The sequence below is a fragment of the Eumetopias jubatus genome, unplaced genomic scaffold (assembly GCF_037043125.1).
Source record: "Eumetopias jubatus isolate StellerSeaLion01/CBP00866 unplaced genomic scaffold, mEumJub1_p1.0 scaffold_5, whole genome shotgun sequence".
Lineage (NCBI taxonomy): Eukaryota > Metazoa > Chordata > Mammalia > Carnivora > Otariidae > Eumetopias > Eumetopias jubatus.
Window position 1 is genome coordinate 69,298,686 of NW_028274811.1, and position 20,170 is coordinate 69,318,855.

At 34.4% G+C, this 20,170-nt stretch overlaps 1 protein-coding gene across 1 annotated transcript in view; it reads left to right on the forward strand.

Annotated features, from left to right (window-relative positions):
• Nucleotides 1–20,170, forward strand: part of ADGRV1 (adhesion G protein-coupled receptor V1) — a 502,011-nt gene that overhangs the window by 20,758 nt on the left and 461,083 nt on the right. Inside the window, exons 7-16 of the mRNA XM_028091942.2 lie at nucleotides 675–1,240; nucleotides 1,588–1,858; nucleotides 2,246–2,575; nucleotides 9,351–9,527; nucleotides 11,658–11,881; nucleotides 16,202–16,328; nucleotides 16,427–16,612; nucleotides 17,374–17,554; nucleotides 18,271–18,434; nucleotides 19,507–19,630. Coding sequence (XP_027947743.2) covers nucleotides 675–1,240; nucleotides 1,588–1,858; nucleotides 2,246–2,575; nucleotides 9,351–9,527; nucleotides 11,658–11,881; nucleotides 16,202–16,328; nucleotides 16,427–16,612; nucleotides 17,374–17,554; nucleotides 18,271–18,434; nucleotides 19,507–19,630 — 2,350 coding nt within the window. The remainder of the gene's footprint in view (nucleotides 1–674; nucleotides 1,241–1,587; nucleotides 1,859–2,245; nucleotides 2,576–9,350; nucleotides 9,528–11,657; nucleotides 11,882–16,201; nucleotides 16,329–16,426; nucleotides 16,613–17,373; nucleotides 17,555–18,270; nucleotides 18,435–19,506; nucleotides 19,631–20,170) is intronic.

The window sequence follows — 20,170 nt, forward strand, 5'->3', positions numbered from 1 at the left end:
GAATTTATTTAAACAGCATAGTGAAGATTATCCCTAGGATTTCTGTGTAGTTGCAAAAAAAAAAAATTTCACTCTAACAATGTCAATATTTGCCTGATAGTGACTCTTATAGCTTGTTCTCTAGAGGCATGATGTGTATTTTGGAAATCATATGATTGGTATATGTTTACCTCTCGAATTAGAAATCATTTAGAGAAAAGCAAGAATAATTCACATGTTGAAAACTAATAATTTGCATGTGATGTGTAATGTGTTAGTTTTCCAGATTCTTAGATATTCTATATCTATGATAATATTATTCCAGATTTTTAGATATTCTTATATTTTATCATTAGATTACTATCATGCTACTTCTGATAGAAGTAGTAAAATTTTATGCCCAGTTTTACTGTCAAATCATTAGCGTTACCTAAAGATTGATCAAGGTTGAAAGACATTATACCTATACTTTAATACCTGTCCATACCATTGCTTTATGAACTTTTCCTTCCCTATCTAAAATATATTATGTAGCTTTGGAAAATATTTTAATATGTAGATATTAAGCCTCTCTACTCCCTTCAGTTAAAATTTTTTTGTTTCTTTGTACTGAAACATGGCAACTATATACTTTGGTTTCTTTGCAGATGTTTTGGCTATTGGTATTTTTGCTACTGTTTGTATTTATTTGACAGGTACCAGAAAATGATGAAATATTTTTGATTCAACTGAAAAATGTTGAAGGAGGAGCTGAGATCAACACCTCTAGGAGCTCAGTTGAGATAATCATTAAAAAAAATGATAGTCCCGTGAGATTCATTCAGAATGTTTATTTGGTTCCTGAGGAAGACCACATACTCCTAATTCCAGTTGTCCGTGGAAAAGATGACAATGGGCATCTAATTGGATCAGATGAATGTGAAGTTTCAATCGGTTATGTTATTATAACTGGGAATTCAACAGCACATGCCCAGCAAAATTTAGACTTCATTGATCATCAGCCAACCCCAACTATTGTTTTTCCACCTTTTATTCATGAGTCACACCTAAAATTTCAGATAGTTGATGATACCATTCCAGAGATTGCGGAATCATTTCATGTTGTATTACTAAAAGATACCTTGCAGGGAGATGCTGTGCTATTAGCCCCTTCTGTTGTGCAGATCACCATTAAGCCAAATGACAAACCTTATGGAGTCCTGTCATTCAACAGTATCTTGTTTGAAAGGACAGTTGTAATTGATGAAGATACAACATCAAGGTATGGTTTATTTTAAACCTGTTACTGTGGTTATTTTAATATATTATTCCGAGATTTAGTATTTGTGCTGTTGGACATAGTGTCGAACTGTGTCACTTCTTCCACCATGGTTTTGCTGTTTTCTTTCTTATTTTCAGAGTGATTTAAATATGCAAGTGAATTCATTTATGATAGTTTCCCAGGACACATCTACATAACTCCCCCTTCATATTAAGAACAGCCATTCGTTCTCTATGATATGGATTCTGCTTTTACCAAAATCTCATGGCCAGTTTGACATTGAAAAAGCCCAGCTAAGGGAAACACAGTATAATATGTGACCATATATACTTCTTTTAAAATTCTAGATTTGAAGAAATTACAGTGGTTAGAAATGGTGGCACCCACGGGAATATTTCTGTGAACTGGGAATTGACACGGAATAGCAGTGATCCTTCACCAGTAACAGCAGATATCAGACCAAGTTCTGGAGTTCTCCATTTTGCACAAGGGCAGATGTTGGCATCAGTTCCTCTTACTATTGTTAATGATGATCTTCCAGAAGAGGCAGAAGCTTATTTACTTTGGATTCTGCCTCATACAGTACGAGGAGGTGCAGAAGTGAGCGAACCAGCAGAGGTAGATCATTTGTTATGATTTACTTGTGTGAATATTTCCGTGTTACAAAAGAGCCAAAGAATTTGATCACACAAATCACTTTTATGTCTAGTTGGATGCAACAGGAAGAACACTGGTTTTAGAAATGATATATGTTTCCGTTGCTCAAGGTGGTCTGTTCTGTAAATAAAAAATTTACTCTTCAAAAAAATTCCACAAACAATAAATTAAGAAACTTGCCAAATCTGTTTTTAATTCATCTTTTACTCTGGTACATATAAAAAGTGATCATCTTTAGATATGATATGTAAATAAATATTAAAAATCGGAATAGCCTAGAAAATCAACAGTTTGCTATTCTCAGATGTGAAAATTCTACACTTTAATATTTTATTTCTTTATCTGCAGCTTTTGTTCTACATTCAGGATAGTGATGATGTTTATGGCCTAATAACATTTTTTCCTATGGAAAACCAGAAGATTGAAAGCAGTCCACGTGAACGATATTTATCCCTGAGTTTTACAAGACTAGGGGGAACTAAAGGAGATGTGAAGATGTTTTATTCTGCTCTCTATATTCCTACTGGAGCTGTAGACCCTTTGCAAGCAAAAGACGGCATCTTAAATATGTCCAGGAGAAATAACCTCATTTTTCCAGAACAAAAAATCCAAGTCACCACAAAACTACCAATAAGAAATGATGCATTCCTTCAAAATGGGGCCCACTTTCTAGTAAAGGTACTGTAGTGATTAGAACAGTTTCAACTTTGGTTCAACTGCATATGTATTTGCGTGAGAGAGTTAACTAACCATTATCTTGCCCACATTGATGGTTTGGATGCTACCACTGGTTACTACAATTTGTTGAGTGAGTCCAAGGAGAGAATGTGTCTGCTTTTAAGCCATAGAAGGAAGAATAAAACAAGGGTCCTACTAAAGTTAATATTCTAATCAGGTGATAATAAAAGTATACCAACTTGAAATGCAGGTCAGAAAATAATGGATGATGTAATGGAGTCACACAAATTGTTAATGGAGGAGGGCGGGGAGGGGGGAGATTGAGAGAGAGAAGGAGAAAGAGATCTGCCATTCTTTTGAGTTGATTTGGGAAAATATGACATAGGAATGGGACTTGTAGGATAAATACAGTTTTTCATGATGGATACTGCAGGGGAGGTGTTTCAGAAATAAAAAGCAATATGAGAAAAATTGTATAGATATTTTTAATTAACATACTAAAAAAATCTGTTTCTTTGTTAACTATAGTTAGAATCTCTGGATTCTCATCTACTTAAAGAAGTTAGGGACCCATAACATATTCTTCCACTTTGTCTTTTTTTATTTCTTAACTTTTATTAAAGAAAACATTATTTTTATTGCCAAAATTAAAAAAAGTCTGCACTCACTTTTGATAGTGTGGTATGCATTTGGCATTGGTTGATTCTGAAAATTAGAAAGCAATAAAGGATGCTTATCAAATTTTGGTTATGTTAATAAATTTAATAGAGATTCAAATAGTATGAATGGGTTGATAAAGAGTTTATAACCCTGTATCACTATATACTTTGCTAACCGAGATATATATCAAATGAAGTTTCATATTCCATTAATTTTTTTGAAGCATGCACATTTAAGTTGGTCTCATATTTTTGCCTAGACTTTGTTTTATGGTTTATTGCTCCTTTCTTTAGTACTTCTAACTGCTCCCTTTATATATACCATCTTCACCACATTATAGCTTCCGGTTGTCTTATATATGTGGGATGGGGAGTTTAGCTGTACTAACTGCTTTCTATGCTTGCTTCACACCTGCTACTTGGGATGGTTTTTACTGAGCTCCTGAATTTTCTTGATCTCTTGCTTTTTCCTTCTTGGATCGTGTTTGGGTTTTGTTGTGGTATATCTTCCTCAAATACATGTGCAGAAAAGGAATATGCAAAGTAAACTTTTTGAGTCTTTGAGAAGCTAAAAACAAAACTTCAAACTCACACTGATAGTTTGGCTTGGTAGAAGTTTTTAGATTAAAATGATTTTTTCAGGGTGCCTGGATGGCTCAGTTGGTTAAACATCCGACTCTCGATTTCAGCTGAGGTCATGATCTCAGGATCATGAGACTGAGCCCTGCATTGGGCTCCGCACTGGGTGTGGAGTCTGCTTGAGATTCTCTCTCTCCCTTTCCCTCTGCTCCTCCCTCCTTCTCTCTCTCTCTGTCTCTCTCCCCCTCTCTAAAAATAAAAATTAAAAAAAAAATAGTTTTTTCTTCAGAACTTGGAAGGTATCATCTTATAGCACAGTTGCTGATGAGAAATTGAGGGGAAAGACATTATTTACTTTTTTAGGTAACTTGTTTGTTAACTCTAAAGCTTTTTCTAAAATCTTGGTGTTCTGAATTCCACAGGACTGTGTCCCTCTTTGCTTAGCATTTGATAGGGTAGGCCCTTTTATTCTGAAAGCTCTTGTCTTTTTTTGTTTGTTTGTTTGTTTGTTTTCAGCTGAGCCACTGCTCACGCTTGTACCATTTGTGTATTTCTTGAGGAGTCCTGGTGGAGGGGTCTACTCAGTGACTTGTTCTGGGGATATATGATTTATCAGTATGTAGAGGATGCCTTTTTGTAATTCATGTACCCAGAGGGAGAACTTTTGCCGTTTTATTTCCAAAGGTTTTGCCACTAGTGGTGGGAGATTCTGCTCTTCCTCTTTTGTTATTATTGTTATTGGTATTTTGTGTCCCCTCAAAATTGGGAACTTATGATGTGATGCATACTTCTGTCTATGAGGATAACCCATTCTTGGAGGACCCCTGAATTTCTCTTGAAGTGATGGGTGAAGAGAACATGGCTTTGTACACAGTTGTGTCTGCTTCCCCTGTGGCTTGTGGGATGCTCTTGTGACATGAGTGGCCAGATGGGGCATCTGCATCTGTGAAGTGGAATTGAGCATGTGGTGGAGTCCCTGGCCTTGGCCATGTTGAACAAGAAGTTAAAGGGACTGGAAGGCTGCTCCCGGAACACATTTGGAGATATATTTAGAAATTTTTGAAAAGCTATACATTTGGCCTTATAAAAAATATGTCACAACATTTTAAGATTGGTCCTAATAATACACGAAAGTGCATAACTAATTTCATCAGTTTGCACTTAGGGTAGCATTTCCCAAACTTAGCAGTTTTTAAGAGTCCCTGGGAGATAGTAACTTGTCAAGAGGAGTTTCAGAATTTGATGGAGTTTTTGTTTTTATTTTTGGTGTCAGCTCTGTCCTTTGCCTTTTCTGCTGTCAGTATCCTCTGCATTCAGAGCACTCTAATTAATATACATTGCCTTAGTTCCGGCTGCTGTAAAGAATGCCATAGACTGGTGGCTTAAACAATGGACATTTATTTCTCACAGTGCCAGAGGCTGGGAAGTCCAAGATCAGGGTGCTGGCTTGGAGAGTGACTGGTGAGAGCCCTCTTCCTGGTTTGCAGACTGATGTCTTACTGCTGTGTCCTCACATAGTGGAGAGAGACAGGAAACAAGCTCTTTGGCATCTCTTCATATAAGGCACTAATCTCATATGGGGGTCCCCCCTCATGACCCAATTATCTCCCAAAGGTCCAATTTCCACATGCCATCACCCTGGGGATTAGGTTTTCAGTAGGTGAATTATGGGGGAGCACAAACATTTAAATTCATAACGTATGTTTAAGGTATGTCAGTTTTCAGTTCTCCCTTGCATAGGGCACAAGTGATATGAGAACCAAATTATTAACCCAAGTGAAATAAAGCAAAGATTTTACACAGCTGTTTTTGCTTTCGTGGAGGCCTGGGCATCCTGGAATTCTTGTAGTCGTTGTAGTGATGTGAGGTGAGTTTAAGGACTGATTATGCAGTATGTTGATTCTGAGTTGTGGAGAACTTTTCTGTTCCCATCTTAGCTTTCTGATTTCTTTTCTCATGCTGCCTCAAGACCAGTTTTTACTGTAGATACAGACCCTCCTGTATCTGTGCCAATATTAGTAACCTTTCTATTAAGCTTTTAGTCTTTTGAAAATATTTTGTATCTCTATCCAAGTAGCTGCAGAGAATCCCTTTGTAAACAAAACCTTATTAAGGACCATCTATGGATCAGATATTATCCGAGCTATTTTCAGCATTGTATATGAACATGACAGAATTTATTCTTGATGCTACTAAAAAGTAAGGGAAAACTTGAAAAGTGTGTAGTGTCTGAATTTTGGTGATGCCGGTTTAGAAATGTGTTTGTACCACTAATTCCAGACTTGATTCTTTATCTCTCTGTATTCAGTTAAAAAACAAAAGGTCTTCCAGTGCAGATAGTTAATTTAACAGTTTAGAAAAAAAAAGACATTATTAGTCACTGACACAATTCCTTGAGGTTCAAAACAGCTGTAGGTTCTGGAAAGCTCCTTGAAATTAGAAGGTTGTGTAGTTTGTATAGAATGTAATGGATGAGCAACTCAAGAATAGGAGGCATCAGATTCTGCATGGAAAGTTGAATGAAACTGAAGAAAGGAGAATCTGAGACATAAACTCCTCATTCTTCACTAACCCTCTCCACTAAATACATTAGTCTGAGATGCAACTTTTGGCAGGCTTGGGGTTTGCTAATGTGCTGTCCCAGTTGCAAACTGTCTGAAAGCAAAGAACGACTCTTTATGAATGGGGCAGTTTGATTTAGCAGATGCTTAAGGAACCCAGACAAAAAGGCTTAGAGACTAGGAAATAAGCCATGGAAAATTAGCATTTTCCTTTTGATCCCTTCATTTGATAGCCTTCTATATCTTCTTTCTTTGTATTTTTCAAAAATCCTGTATTTAGAATTAATTCTATAGCTTTTTTTGATAAATGTAAGATACGACTTATTTTCCTCCTTTTGTTTTAGAAAGTTTTGAAGTAAAAATATATTGATGTTTTAAATAGTATTATCAGTTTAGCTCTTTGCAAATGTATGGGAATGGGAGTGTTCATTCACAAACACATGCTTACTCATGCATGACCAAGTATTTTAGAAACATCTCTGCCTCCAAACAAGGTACACCTTATATTTATATACATTTTATATATGCATTTAAGTATATATATAAATTAAATATATATATATTTATATACATTTATATACATTGTATTTGTTTATTCTTTGTAATATTTTTTAAGATAAGTAGAAATTTACAAGTATATATATTTCTTTTATCTAGAAAGAATGACAGGTATGTGGTTTTTACTATTTATCTTTACATTGTATTTATTTTATAAAGTAAATGCAGTATACTAAAGAATTACACGTTTTATTTTACTTGGTCTACATACCATATTTGGCAAAATGTTTCAGTCTAATTTCTTTTTTTTTCTTTTACTCAAATGACTATTTAACAAATATGGAGTTTTTCCTATCTTTCTCCTGTATGTGATTTTTAGATTTAAAAAAATTTAAAAAATATTTATTTATCTATTTATTTATTTATTTATTAAAGAGGCGTGAAAGACTGGGGTGATGAGGGGTAGAGGGAGGGAGACAGAGAATCTTAAGCAGGTTCCATCCCCAGCACAGAGCCCGATCTCATAACCCTGAGATCATGACCTGAGCTGAAATCAGGAGTCAGACTCTTTTTATTTTAAGATTTTATTTATTTATTTGAGAGAGAGAATGAGAGAGAGAGAAAGCACATGAGGGGGGGGAGGGTCAGAGGGAGAAGCAGACTCCCTGCTGAGCAGGGAGCCCGATGCGGGACTTGATCCAGGGACTCCAGGATCATGACCTGAGCCGAAGGCAGTCGCTCAACCAACTGAGCCACCCAGGCGCCCAGGAGTCAGACTCTTAACTAACTGAACCACCCAGTTGCCCCTCCTGTATGTGATTTTTAAAGCAAAATGTGTGACATTTTAAAAGGGCATTTACTTTTGCCTTTAAAATATATATCGTTTATCATGAAGTGTGACATTGTGTGTGGGATCAGAACTACTCCTGTCCATTTGTGGAAAATCAAATTAAATCACAAGTCTTTTCTGGTGGTTACTTATTGGCATTGTTTCCACATTACAAAGCCTAACAGAGGGCTCTAAAGAATGGGAGATCCATAATGTCTTATTAAGTTCAGAATTGCTTTTCATCTTAAAATATTTATTGTTTTTGCAGTCCTGTAATGATTATCTATTCCTATACTCCTCAACTGAACACTGTATGGATTGATCAGTTGAATTTTGGAAAGTTAGAATATTAAGATGTTGAAGGTTTGTGATATACCAGGATTCCTATAGAGCTCATTTTGTGTTGGAGGGATGAGTTGACAAACATTTACTGTGTCTCAGCTGCAGTTTTGGGTCTGTGTCATGGCCGGGAAAATGCTGAGAAGAACACAGATGCATAAAGGCTTTGTTAGGAAGTAAAAATCTGGAATACACAAAATGATGATAAGCAATCAACATGTGAAATTTATGATAAAGTTCTAAGTTTAGGGAGGGTAGTTACAGAAATTCAGAAAGATAGAATAAAAAGGGCTGGAGATACCAGGAAATCTTCATGAAAGAGGGAGATTTAACTGGACTTTAAGAATGGGTACATTTTGGGGCACCTGGGTGGCTCAGTCATTAAGCGTCTTCCTTCGGCTCAAGTCATGATCCCAGGGTCCTGGGATCGAGCCCTGCATCGGGCTCTCTGCTCCACGGGAAGCCTGCTTCTCCCTCTCCCAGTCCTGCTGCTTGTGTTCCCTCTCTTGCTGTGTCTCTGTCAAATAAATAAATAAAATCCTTAAAAAAAAAGAATGGATACATTTTGGGCTTGTGAGATAAGGGAGGCCATTCTAGATGAGAGCACTATGGAAGTTACTCTAGTGGTCATGTTCATTAAGCACAGGGATATTGTGTGTTATACATATGCTGTTTTTCTTTAAATGGAGAGACAGGTTACATTGGAGTTTTGAATGATGTTCTGATAGTGAATTTTCTCTGGCATAGAAGGGGAGTGGGTGATTGATTAGAGGCAAGGGTCAGTGAAAGAGAAGAATGAGATGTGGGCAACTCTCTGTTTAGCTTTAAGGTCAAGGTAGTTGGGTACAGGTGATAAGGAGGAAAAGCAGATGGTAGTGCTGGTGATGGTAGTAGTGAGGGGACATGGAACAGAGATAATGATTTCTATTTTGGACATTCTAACTGTAAGATGTCTGTGTGACATTTTTATGATGTCCGTGGGCAGTTGGTTACAAAGATTTGGAATTCGAAGGAGAGATCCAGAGATTATTAGGGAGAGGGTATGACATAATAAGATAAAGGGTTTAGAAAGAACCCTGGGGAATTATAACTGAAGAGCAAAAAAAAAAAAAAAAAAAAAAAAAAAAAAAAAAAAGCTCAAGAAACCAGTGCAGGAGGTTGAAATAAGATGGTGACTGTAAGAGGAGATAAAGTTGCCAAGTTTGTGAGCTTTACATATTTACTTTGTTGCTGCATGCTATTAAGACATTTTTTTATTTAAAAATTTCTGTTCTTTTAAATTTTTCATTGTGTTTGTTTGTTTATTATAGTTGGAAACTGTGGAGCTGGTGAACATAGTTCCCCCAATCCCACCCATAAGTCCTAGATTTGGGAAAATCCAGAATATTTCTTTAGTGGTTACTCCAGACATTGCAAATGGAGAAATTGGCTTCATTAGCAATCTTCCAATCATTTTACATGAACCTGAAGATTCTGCTGCTGAAGTGGTAAGTAGGCTTTTTCTTATTGATGGGGCCTAATAAGTCTGAGATAATAAGACATAGACACAGAATTAACAGATCTTGAAAAGCTTCACCATTTACAGCAAGTCTTCAATATGTCATTTAAGTAACTGATTAATATGTGATTTTTCCATCATCTTTTGCTATATTTGTTAGAATAAAATTAGAATTAATTGCTCATGGCCAGAACTGGATATTTTGATGTGGATGCTTTTAGATAGTGCTATGACATTTGACAGAGTGATAGCCAAACATAATTTTTCTTTTTTTATTGGCTAAGTCACATGTAATACAGGTATCCTTGACCTATTCCATTATTAGCGTTCCTCATGCTTGTCTTGGGAAGGACTAGGGTGGCTGCCTTGGGTTCTGTGCTTGGCGGTGGAAGTGATCCACTTGGATCACCATTCCAGTTGGTGGTGGTAAAGTTGTGGAATGCCAAATCTGAGGAGTTTTATGTTATATATATGGGTACATTTTTGTGGGCACAGACACACAGACACACACACACACACAAGCACACTCACATGTATAGCACCCCTACCTGACCCCTACCCTGATTGAATTTTCCTACCATCTATCTAGGGATGGCTCTGACTTTCAGCTTTACCATTACCTGGGTTCTGGTCTATCCCTGAAACCTTCTCCAAGACTCTCATAACTTAGATTTGATTTAAAGTGGGTTGGGGTTCAGATCAGAAAAGTGGAGAATTGTTTTTGTTATCGAAGTCTCATGTCAAAATATGGTATTCGCAACTTCTTTTGTTTGTATATTTGATTCTATAAATTGGCAGAGCAGCTCATTTTTCAAGATGGTTCTGATTTTTTGTATTTTTTATTAGTACACTGTTTCCTTCTAAAAACTGAAAAACTAAAAACATTTAGAGAGTGGATTGCTTTTATTCATTATCTGCTGTCAATTTACCATTTCATATTTTTCCCTTGAGGGAAATTAGTTTTGAGGGAAAGTTTTGGGCTCTGAACTTGCATTCTTTCCCTCTGGGAAACAGAAAGGGTGGAAATTTCCCTCAGCTCTCTTTCTCTTTGTCCCATCCATAGTCCAGACTACACCCACTCCCTCAGGGTGACTCTTCATTTTTTTGTCTTCCTTAAGTGTCCTATTTTGCTCACTAGTTTTCAACCCTGACCAGTGCTAGTCAAATTAGCAGAATGGTTAGTAAGGAAAATATCTTCCATTTTTCAAGATGGGTTTTGTTAAAAAGCAAAGAACAAAGAAAATACCTTTTTAGGGGCTTAAAAAAAACAGCATATCTACCATTAAGTATTCATTTATATTCTTTATTTGAAAAAAACTTTATCATTATCTATAATGATCCTTTTATTTTCTATATTTGAAATGTACTGCACTTACATAAAACTACCAAATATAATTTGTTTCAGGATTATTATAATAGCAGCCATTTATTTAGCTCATACAATGGAGAGACACTAATCCTCTCCATAAACTTGCAAAATATGGAAGCCCTAGCTTCATTTCACTTGAGGAAATTGAGGTCAGAGAGGTTAAGTAACTTGCCCAAGGTCACCCAGAACTATGATTTGAGTATCTCATTTTATTTCTACTGCATATATCGTATTGGTTAGAAACATTTCTTGTTCTTATTTATATTATTATTTTCTTATTTTTGCCTCCATCACTTTAGGATGAATTTTTTGTAATTTTCTAGTTTTAATTATAAAAGTTTATCTTTCAGTTTATATTGTGATATTTCATTAATTCTTTTTTTTTGGAGAAACTCTGATGGAAATTTAGTATTTAGCCAACACGTTCTGTGTTTTTCACTATTCTTTGGCTTTTAAAATATCCTTTTATTAAGACAAATCATAGGTTAGGGATATTTTGGAGTGGGAACAGTTTTGCAGATAAATTTGATTAGCAAAAACTAATAAAAATAGTTATATCTAAAATTATTTTTATGCTTAATGGGAAGACATGTTCAGTCTTCTGTTTTAATGTCATTTAATAGTTGGCTTCTCTATGCAGAATATATATATTCATATAATAACATGTGAATCCACTAACTGAAAAGCTTACATAATTTGTTAGCATATATTTCAGGAGAAATTGTTTTGTTGTTTTTTTTTTTTTATAAGGTATACATTCCCTTACATCGGGATGGAACCGATGGCCAGGCTACTGTCTATTGGAGTTTGAAGCCCTCTGGCTTTAATTCGAAATCAGTGACCCTGGACGATATAGGTCCCTTTAATGGCTCTGTTGTGTTTTTATCTGGGCAAAGTGACACAACAATCAACATTACAGTCAAAGCTGATGACACACCGGAAATGAATGAGACAGTAACACTTTCTCTAGACAGGTAATAACCCGTTTAGGTTATGTTTATTTAGTAGCATTTATATATGTTCGAGTTCTCTGAAATAATTTTGTTTTTTGTTTTAATTCTTTCCTCCATATAAAGTAAAGAGAAAAAACTAGATAACATTTTGCTGGGCTTCTGACTTTTCTGTTTTTTGTTGATAGCTCTGGTTAGACTGAATATTGTGACATAGTGAAATTTTACCCTGCTATTCTTTATGAGGAAACATTACACAGAGAATTATTGGAAGGTATCAGATATAACATTAAGCATAGCTAATAAATTGCTATATTAAAAAAGTAGGCAGCAACAAATCTAAAATGTTAAGTTAAGCAAACAACTCTGCCTGCTTCATTTTCAACAGGGGAGAGGATTAGAGCTTTTTTTGAGTGAGTAAAAAAAAGCATTAATCTTCATATAATGAATTCTCTTTTTAACATAGAATTTGAACACTAAATAATACATATTTTTCAGAGAATCAAAAACACTAAGAGGTCTTTTTCAGTAATAATAAGGATTTATTTAACGTTTCTCAGTGGATAATTTATACTAGGAAAATATTACAGTCTCTCAGATATTTTTTTCAGTAATTCAGAAAATCACCAAAAGTGAAAAAAGGTTCTTTGTTTAACTGATATCAGTTAATTAAAAAAAAAATCAAAACCAAGCTTATCTGCTACAATTTTCCATATTAAAATTGATACATATTAGAGAAGGTTAGTGTGACTGTGGGGCTTTGCAAAATTCATATTTTATAAATAATAAAAATCATAGATCAATTCAATTGGCATTATATTATACCATATTAATCAGGACTGAAATAGTAATAATTATTTTATGGAACCCCTTATCCTCTCTATATTTTACCATTAGGTTTTTCTTTGTAGGTATTTTGTATAAACACCTTCTGTAAACCTGATGAGTAGCTGTTCTTTATTTTTATGTCAAAGAAAAATACAGAATGTAGGGAAAAAATGACTTATGCTTTTAATATGTATTTCACATTAAATCTTAAGGAAAGGTATTTCAAATTATTTTAAAAAGTCAGTGAAATGTAATGTAAATGAAAATTGAAAATTATCATTTTTTTCACTTATGTCCTTTTTTCTTTTAGTTAGGTTTGAGTACTTATTAAATCAATGGGCAGTCTTCAAAAAAAAAAAAAGAAGGAAAGAAAATGAACAACATTTATAAACCAAAGATAAAGCAATTCATAGAAACTCTTAGCTGAGTTTCTGCTTTGGCTAAGTGTTTAAAGAGTGGCTTAAATTTCACCTTTGAAAGTTTACAACAAATATTTTTTATATTCTTTCAGAACAGTCATTTTTTAACTTGATCATATAAACTTTTAAATTAATTAAATATAATTTTTAAGTATTTATTTCTCTCTCCTATGGGCAAAAACAGTACACAAGGAAGTACAAATCATGGGCTAGAGTATTTCAAAAATTATTGGTTACTCTTTTCAAATACAGGAAATTCATTCAATTTTATATTTATGTTATATTTATATCTAATTCAATTAGTAATAGTGTTTACTTATATTATCTCAATTGTGCATGAGTAAGAATGAGCAAATAACATTTGAGTGTTCTAAGACATATTTAATTAAATAAATATGAGAATAACATCTACAATTTAAAATTACATATTTTATCTAAACCTCTTGATTTTGCAAATTTTTAACAAAACTAAAATGAAAGAATGAATGGTAATAAGTGTTATTACAATGTTATGATATAATGCAACAAAAATAATTAACATCTTATTGTGGTAGATTATAGTTTCTCTAAAGTCAAATTCAAATTGAAATTCTCTATATTTAGTACAGACAAGAGTTGCTCTAGAGTTAAACAGTTTATGATGCTTTCAGTATCATACCAGTTAAAAATATTTTACTGTTTAGTTTTCCCCAAATCAGAAAAAATTCACTATGCCAGTTTATTTCAGAAAAATTCATATATGTGGTATATAACCCCATATTTATAGTGTCATTTGACCTTAAAAATGAAGCCTTATGGTGAGCGCTGTGAATTGTGTAAGACTGTTGAATCACAGACCCGTACCTCTGAAACAAATCATACCTCGTATGTTAAAAAAAGAAGAAGATAGTAGGAAGGGAAAAATGAAGGGGGGGAAATCGGAGGGGGAGACCAACCATGAGAGACTATGGACTCTGGGAAACAAACTGAGGGTTCTAGAGGGGAGGGAGGTGGGGGGATGGGTTAGCCCGGTGATGGGTATTAAAGAGGGCACGTTCTGCATGGAGCACTGTGTGTTATATGCAAACAATGAATCATGGAACACTACATCAAAAACTAATGATGTAATGTATGGTGATTAACATGACATAATAAAATGAAAAAAAAATGAAGCCCTAGGGTCGTGCATGTTGACATGTGTTTTTCAAGACTGTTTGAAAATACATTACATTAGGGATTTGGGAAAGTATTTAGATTTCCTGTTATGAAGTTCTATGTAAGTAATATTTGTCAAAGTTAAAAGATAAAATGCTATCTTATGGCTTCTTGATTATATTTCTATGCAAATGATGAAAGGTATGTATTTCTTTGCTTCTAAAGTTTTTTATTTTTTCAAAGAATAACTGGCATTAGATCTGAGGATGAAGATTTTTGTTTTATTAAAAACCTCATTAAAGCTACTAAGTAATTAAAACTCAAGCTGCCTGAGATTTGCTCAGCTGCTGTGGCTTGTGAGCCTGCACAGTGCTTGGCAGGCCCCGGCTCCTTGGAGCAGGCCTGGAAAGGAATGTCTTCAATGGGTGTTGACATGCTGGCTGGCCATGGGGTCATCTTCCCTAAGTGGGAACTGCTGAACCTCTTGCTAGCATTCGTCAATAGCAGAGAATCCAGTGCAGAAGTGAACATTACTAGTTGGTGGGGGTGGGGGAACGAAAAGCTTTCTTTAGCTTTATTTTTACTCTGTCGTTCAAATTTCTAGCAGTATGAGTGAGATTTTGGCAAATGGTGTCTCTGTCTCCTTTTCCCCCCTCCCACACTTCTTTCTGTGTTGACAGGGTAGAAACCAAAAGGTTTGTCGTGTATTTTGGGTAAGTGTACAAAATAATGCCTTATTTTTGGTTGTTCAACCCTTTGCTTTCCAAGCTGTTGTTTTGGACAGGGCTGCATGACCACAGGTCTTGAGAAATTTTGCTTGATAGCTGTGCATGCTTTGTGTGTAGTTTCATTTTCTAATGGTAAGGGAGGCGTGTATGAAATATGGATATATTTACTATGAAAATCACATGACTGCATTAACAGTATCACAAATAACTGTCCTATTATTTGGGTTGTCTCTTCTGCAGACACAAGAATGCTAGATTTTGGTTGTCAGATTTCCAAAAGCTAGAGAAGGATGATAATTCTGATTTTCTATTATATAGGAAATGAGCTGTCTTTTCTACATATTAATTGTGGCTTCACTGTAATTTTGAGGTCTGATCATGAATACTGTTTGGTTCAACAGAAAGTCGCATTTGGGAAGGTTTAGAGCAGATTGCAGGATTGAGAATTCTCAAAGAGAATGCTGGCTTTTAAACTCCCAGAGCCCTGTGTCCCAGGCCCTTTCATCATTCTAATTATACACTGAGCATAAAAACCAGAAATATAAAAAAAATCTTGTTTTAAATATGTTCTTTTGAGAGATGTATAGAAATTGCTTAACAAGTCATGGGTCTCAGATCCATTCTGTTCCATGATTTTTTGTGTATGTTCTATATTTTCTTTTAACATAAAAGAAAATAAATTAAAACTGAGGTGAATAGAATCATATGAAGGTCACAAAATATTTCTAAAATCTAATCATAATTTCATTTATTTTTGATCACTGTGGCTTGTTTTAGTCCATGTAGTTATCCAACTTTTATTTAGTTAGTATAATCTTATGTCATGATTTTTTTTAATTCAAGTGCACATAAAAGTAAAACAAATTTATTTAAATATATTTTCTAACTATATGTTAAAATTAAATTTTCCTAAAACTGTAAACAAATCTGTAGATTTTATGGTGTACTTAGACAATATTTTTGATGTATTTTTGGAGTACTTAGGCAATATTTAATTTCAGTCAAATATGAAAGATATAATGAATTCAGAAATAGAAGTTCTTCCATAAATATTATGAGTAAAAATATTTTGATCTTAAATAATTTTAGTACACTTAAATTCAGTTTAAGTTTTAACTGATAATAACCTTCATATTCACTATCTGGAAGTGTTGTAAATATTGTAAATAAGGCTGCAAAATTCAGTGTTAAGATTATAGGTGGCAGGTCCCTTTTCTTCTTTCTGACTTCTCCAGGGTCAATGTGGAAAATCAAGTGCTAAAATCTGGATATACTAGCCGTGACCTAATTATTTTGGAAAATGATGATCCTGGGGGAATTTTTGAATTTTCTCCTACATCCAGAGGACCCTATGTTATAAAAGTAAGTATGAAAGAAACTTCAATCTATTCTGTACGCACAACTTCAGAAGAACAATCTTGACGAATTTGAACTTTCATCGATTTTTTTTTTTTTTTAAGGAAGGGGACTCTGTAGAGCTCCACATCACTCGATCCAGGGGCGCTCTGGTGAAGCAGTTTCTACACTACTGGGTAGAGCCGAGAGATAGCAATGAGTTCTACGGAAACACAGGGGTGCTAGAATTTAAACCTGGGGAACGGGAGATTGTAATCACGTTGCTAACAAGATTGGATGGGATACCAGAGGTATGGGATTTTCTTTCTTTCTTGTGCTTTTGTGGAAAGCTGATAGTATCTAGTATATTATGAATACAGATATTTTGAACATTGACAAGGAGATACAGGAGCAGAAGTGAGCAAGAAAGGACTGAGAGACTACTTATGTTTGCAAAAGAAAAAAAACACAAGCTTAAAAAACAAAGTAAGATTCATTCAACTTTGAATTACGTATGTTTGTCCCACAGAAAGAAATGCCAAACTATCTGAAATGTGTGTGATCAGTTTTCACCTTCTTTAAGCTTTGTTTATGTTTAACTTTATTTTATGTCACCTGTTTGAACATTTAATGATATGGGTTTGAACTGAAGTTTTTCTGTAAAATCACTTTTTAAAAAAAATAAAGTTTTGTATTAGTGGAACCACATATTTTCCATTGTGTTTGCACACCAATACATAGGTAGCTTTTCAATTAATTTTATTTTATTTACTCTTATTAGTTTAAATGGCTAGATCATCAGTGATAAGGTCCAGTCTTCTTGCTCTGTTAGTATAGTATCATGATTTATCTTTTCCTTTTTTGGATAATGTATACTTTCATATATGATGTCTCCCTTAATTGGTAGGAGAGTGTTAAACAACTTTTTTTTAGGAATAAAATCAGCTCTTTTGTTTTTTTCAGTGAGTGGGATGTTTCTGAAAAATAGTATTAATATTCTTCAATAGGTATATTTTTATTTGCTTTGAAATTTCAACTTTATATTTTTCCTAATTTGACATGTTCATTTTAGTTGGATGAACACTATTGGGTGGTCCTCAGCAGCCATGGTGAACGGGAAAGCAAGTTGGGAAGTGCTACGGTTGTCAACATAACGATTCTAAAAAATGATGATCCTCATGGGATTATAGAATTTGTCTCTGATGATCTAATTGTTATGATAAATGAAAGTAAAGGAGACGATACCTATAGTGGTAATTTATTCTGCTTCTTATATTCTAGTACTGTTTACTGAAGAGGAAATTAATCATTTTTTAGTTTATTTCTTTAGCAAATTGTTATTTTTAGTTGTCCATCTGCCTTAAAAATTACATATAGTACAGATACTAGTATTTAAAAAATCATATTTGATTGCTATTTTTATTTCTTATATCAGCATTGATGATAACTGATAATTTCAGTTATATTTTGATTTCAATTAACCATATGTGGTAGAATTCAAACACTGAAGAATGAGGTGAGTCAAATAGGAAAGACCTAAAAAATGAGAATTACTGCTAGGGAGCTATTGCAGTGGCCTGAAATGAGAAGGAGCTTATTTTTAGCACAGTGTCTGTCTAGGTAAGAAAATTACTTTTGAGTGTACAACTTCCTCTAGCTGCAAATATCCTTGTAGAACTTTGTCATAAGTGTGTCTAATTAATCACCATTCTGTTCCCTCTGCGGAATGATTTTTAAAACCCCAAACTGATAGAAAAGATCAGGTCCATTTATTTTATAAATTTTATACCTACAGAAAGAACACTAGATTACATTTAGATATGTACCTTGAGGCCATCTAAGCAAATGATTGACTTTTATTAAAAAGAGGTCTTATTTTTACTTTCGTTTTTTGAGCAGTTTCTTTACTCATCGTTTTAAAATTGTTAAATGTATATTCATACATATTATACACATTTGTATTTCACAGCTATTTATGATGTAATAAGAAATCGAGGCACCTTTGGTGATGTTAGTGTATCATGGGTGGTTAGTCCAGACTTTACACAAGATGTATTTCCTGTCCAAGGGACTATTTTCTTTGGAGATCAGGAATTTTCAAAAAATATCACCATTTACTCCCTTCCAGATGAGGTAAATGTTGCATATATAACTCTCTTTATTTGTTGTTATTGCTTAATAACTTTTTTTATTTAATAATTAAACATCTGGCAGTATATTTTGTCATGAAAATATGTGATAAAGAATGCAGGTATGATAATGTTTGAATATAAGCCAAGAGAGAAATATTTTTGGTTTCCCTGGAGCCATTTCCAACTCTTAGAACTAACAGTTGCCAGTGACACTGCGTAGGTGTTAAGTATCAGGGATTCAAGTTGAGGTTAAGTCCTCAGCTAGAAATTTGGCCCTTTGAAGCCAATGGTACCATCTACCAAGTATGCTATTGGTGCATTCTCAGAATTAGGACAATCACCAGATAGATCATGGATCAAGGGTGGTGCTCATCTTATTGGTGATGAAGAGAAAGAACTAGGAACAATGGGAGTGGACCTTTCTGAGAGGAGCTGTGTTTAAATGGTCCCGGAAGCCTGTCTCCTTTCCCTTGGGCTTGTTCCTTGAGACACAAAATTCCAACACTCTTCCATTTTAGGATATGGAGAATACCAGCTTACATGGATGGAATGAAAGAGAAACAATGTCCACCTAGAGATTTATAGAGGCTCAGAGATGGTGGGGAATCTCATTTTGGTAGGACATGGGATTGAGGTCTTTATGGGTGAAACCTTTGGTAAGGGTTTTAAGAGGCCTTTGAGAGCTAGCTGAGCTTTTGTTACTATTATGACCTCTGGTCTAAATGGATCGAAAAGTTATTTTTCTGTTTTTTTTTTCTTGTAAACAACATATAGCCCATCTTCTTACAAAAATAATGTGACCTATGTAGTATTTATATTTTTAGCTTATATAAGGCAAAATATCTCTATTTTCATTAAATTTTATGAGTCAGAATGAAGTGGCTTTTTGGATGACATGCACATTATAATGTTTTTTGGGGTCTGAGTCCTACTTGAATCAGAAATGGTGATGAACATTAGTCCTGTCATTAATAGAGCTACTTTTTAAAAAGATAAAAAATAATTTAGGTATATCTAATGGAATTATTTGTACAAATCACCTAACATAAAACATGTGTCACATTTTCCAAAAGATTCCAGAGGAAATGGAGGAATTTACCATTACTCTGCTTAATGCCACTGGAGGAGTTAAACTAGGAAATAAAACTACTGCAACTCTGAGAATTAGAAGAAATGATGACCCCATTTATTTTGCAGGTGGTATTCCTATCTTTTTTGAGTGAGTTTACATCTTTTTAAACAGTAGATAGGTATGTTTTCAATAACTTTTATAACTGAACATTTTCAATAAAGCACATTGAAGCTTGTTTAAATATGATTTCATGATTTGTTTGAACAATCATTATTCAATCTGTTTGATGTTTTAAGAAATGTTTCCAAAGGGAGCGCCTGGGTGGCTCAGTTGTTGGGCGTCTGCCTTCGGCTCAGGTCATGATCCCAGGGTCCTGGGATTGAGCCCCGCATCGGGCTCCCTGGTCTGCGGGGGGCCTGCTTCTCCCTCTCCCACTCCCCCTGCTTGTGTTCCCTCTCTCGCTTTGTCTCTGTCTGTCAAATGAATGAATAAAATCTTTAAAAAAGAAAAAAGAAAAAAAGTTTCCAAAGGTCTTCTGAAGGAAAAAGAAAATAAAACAAGTACTGTTTTGCTAGCTTTGTTCTCCCTCTGCCTTCAAATTCCAAGGTATTTCTTTTGTGTTTGTGCAAGAATGGATACGCTTCCACAAAATTTCTTCCAGTACA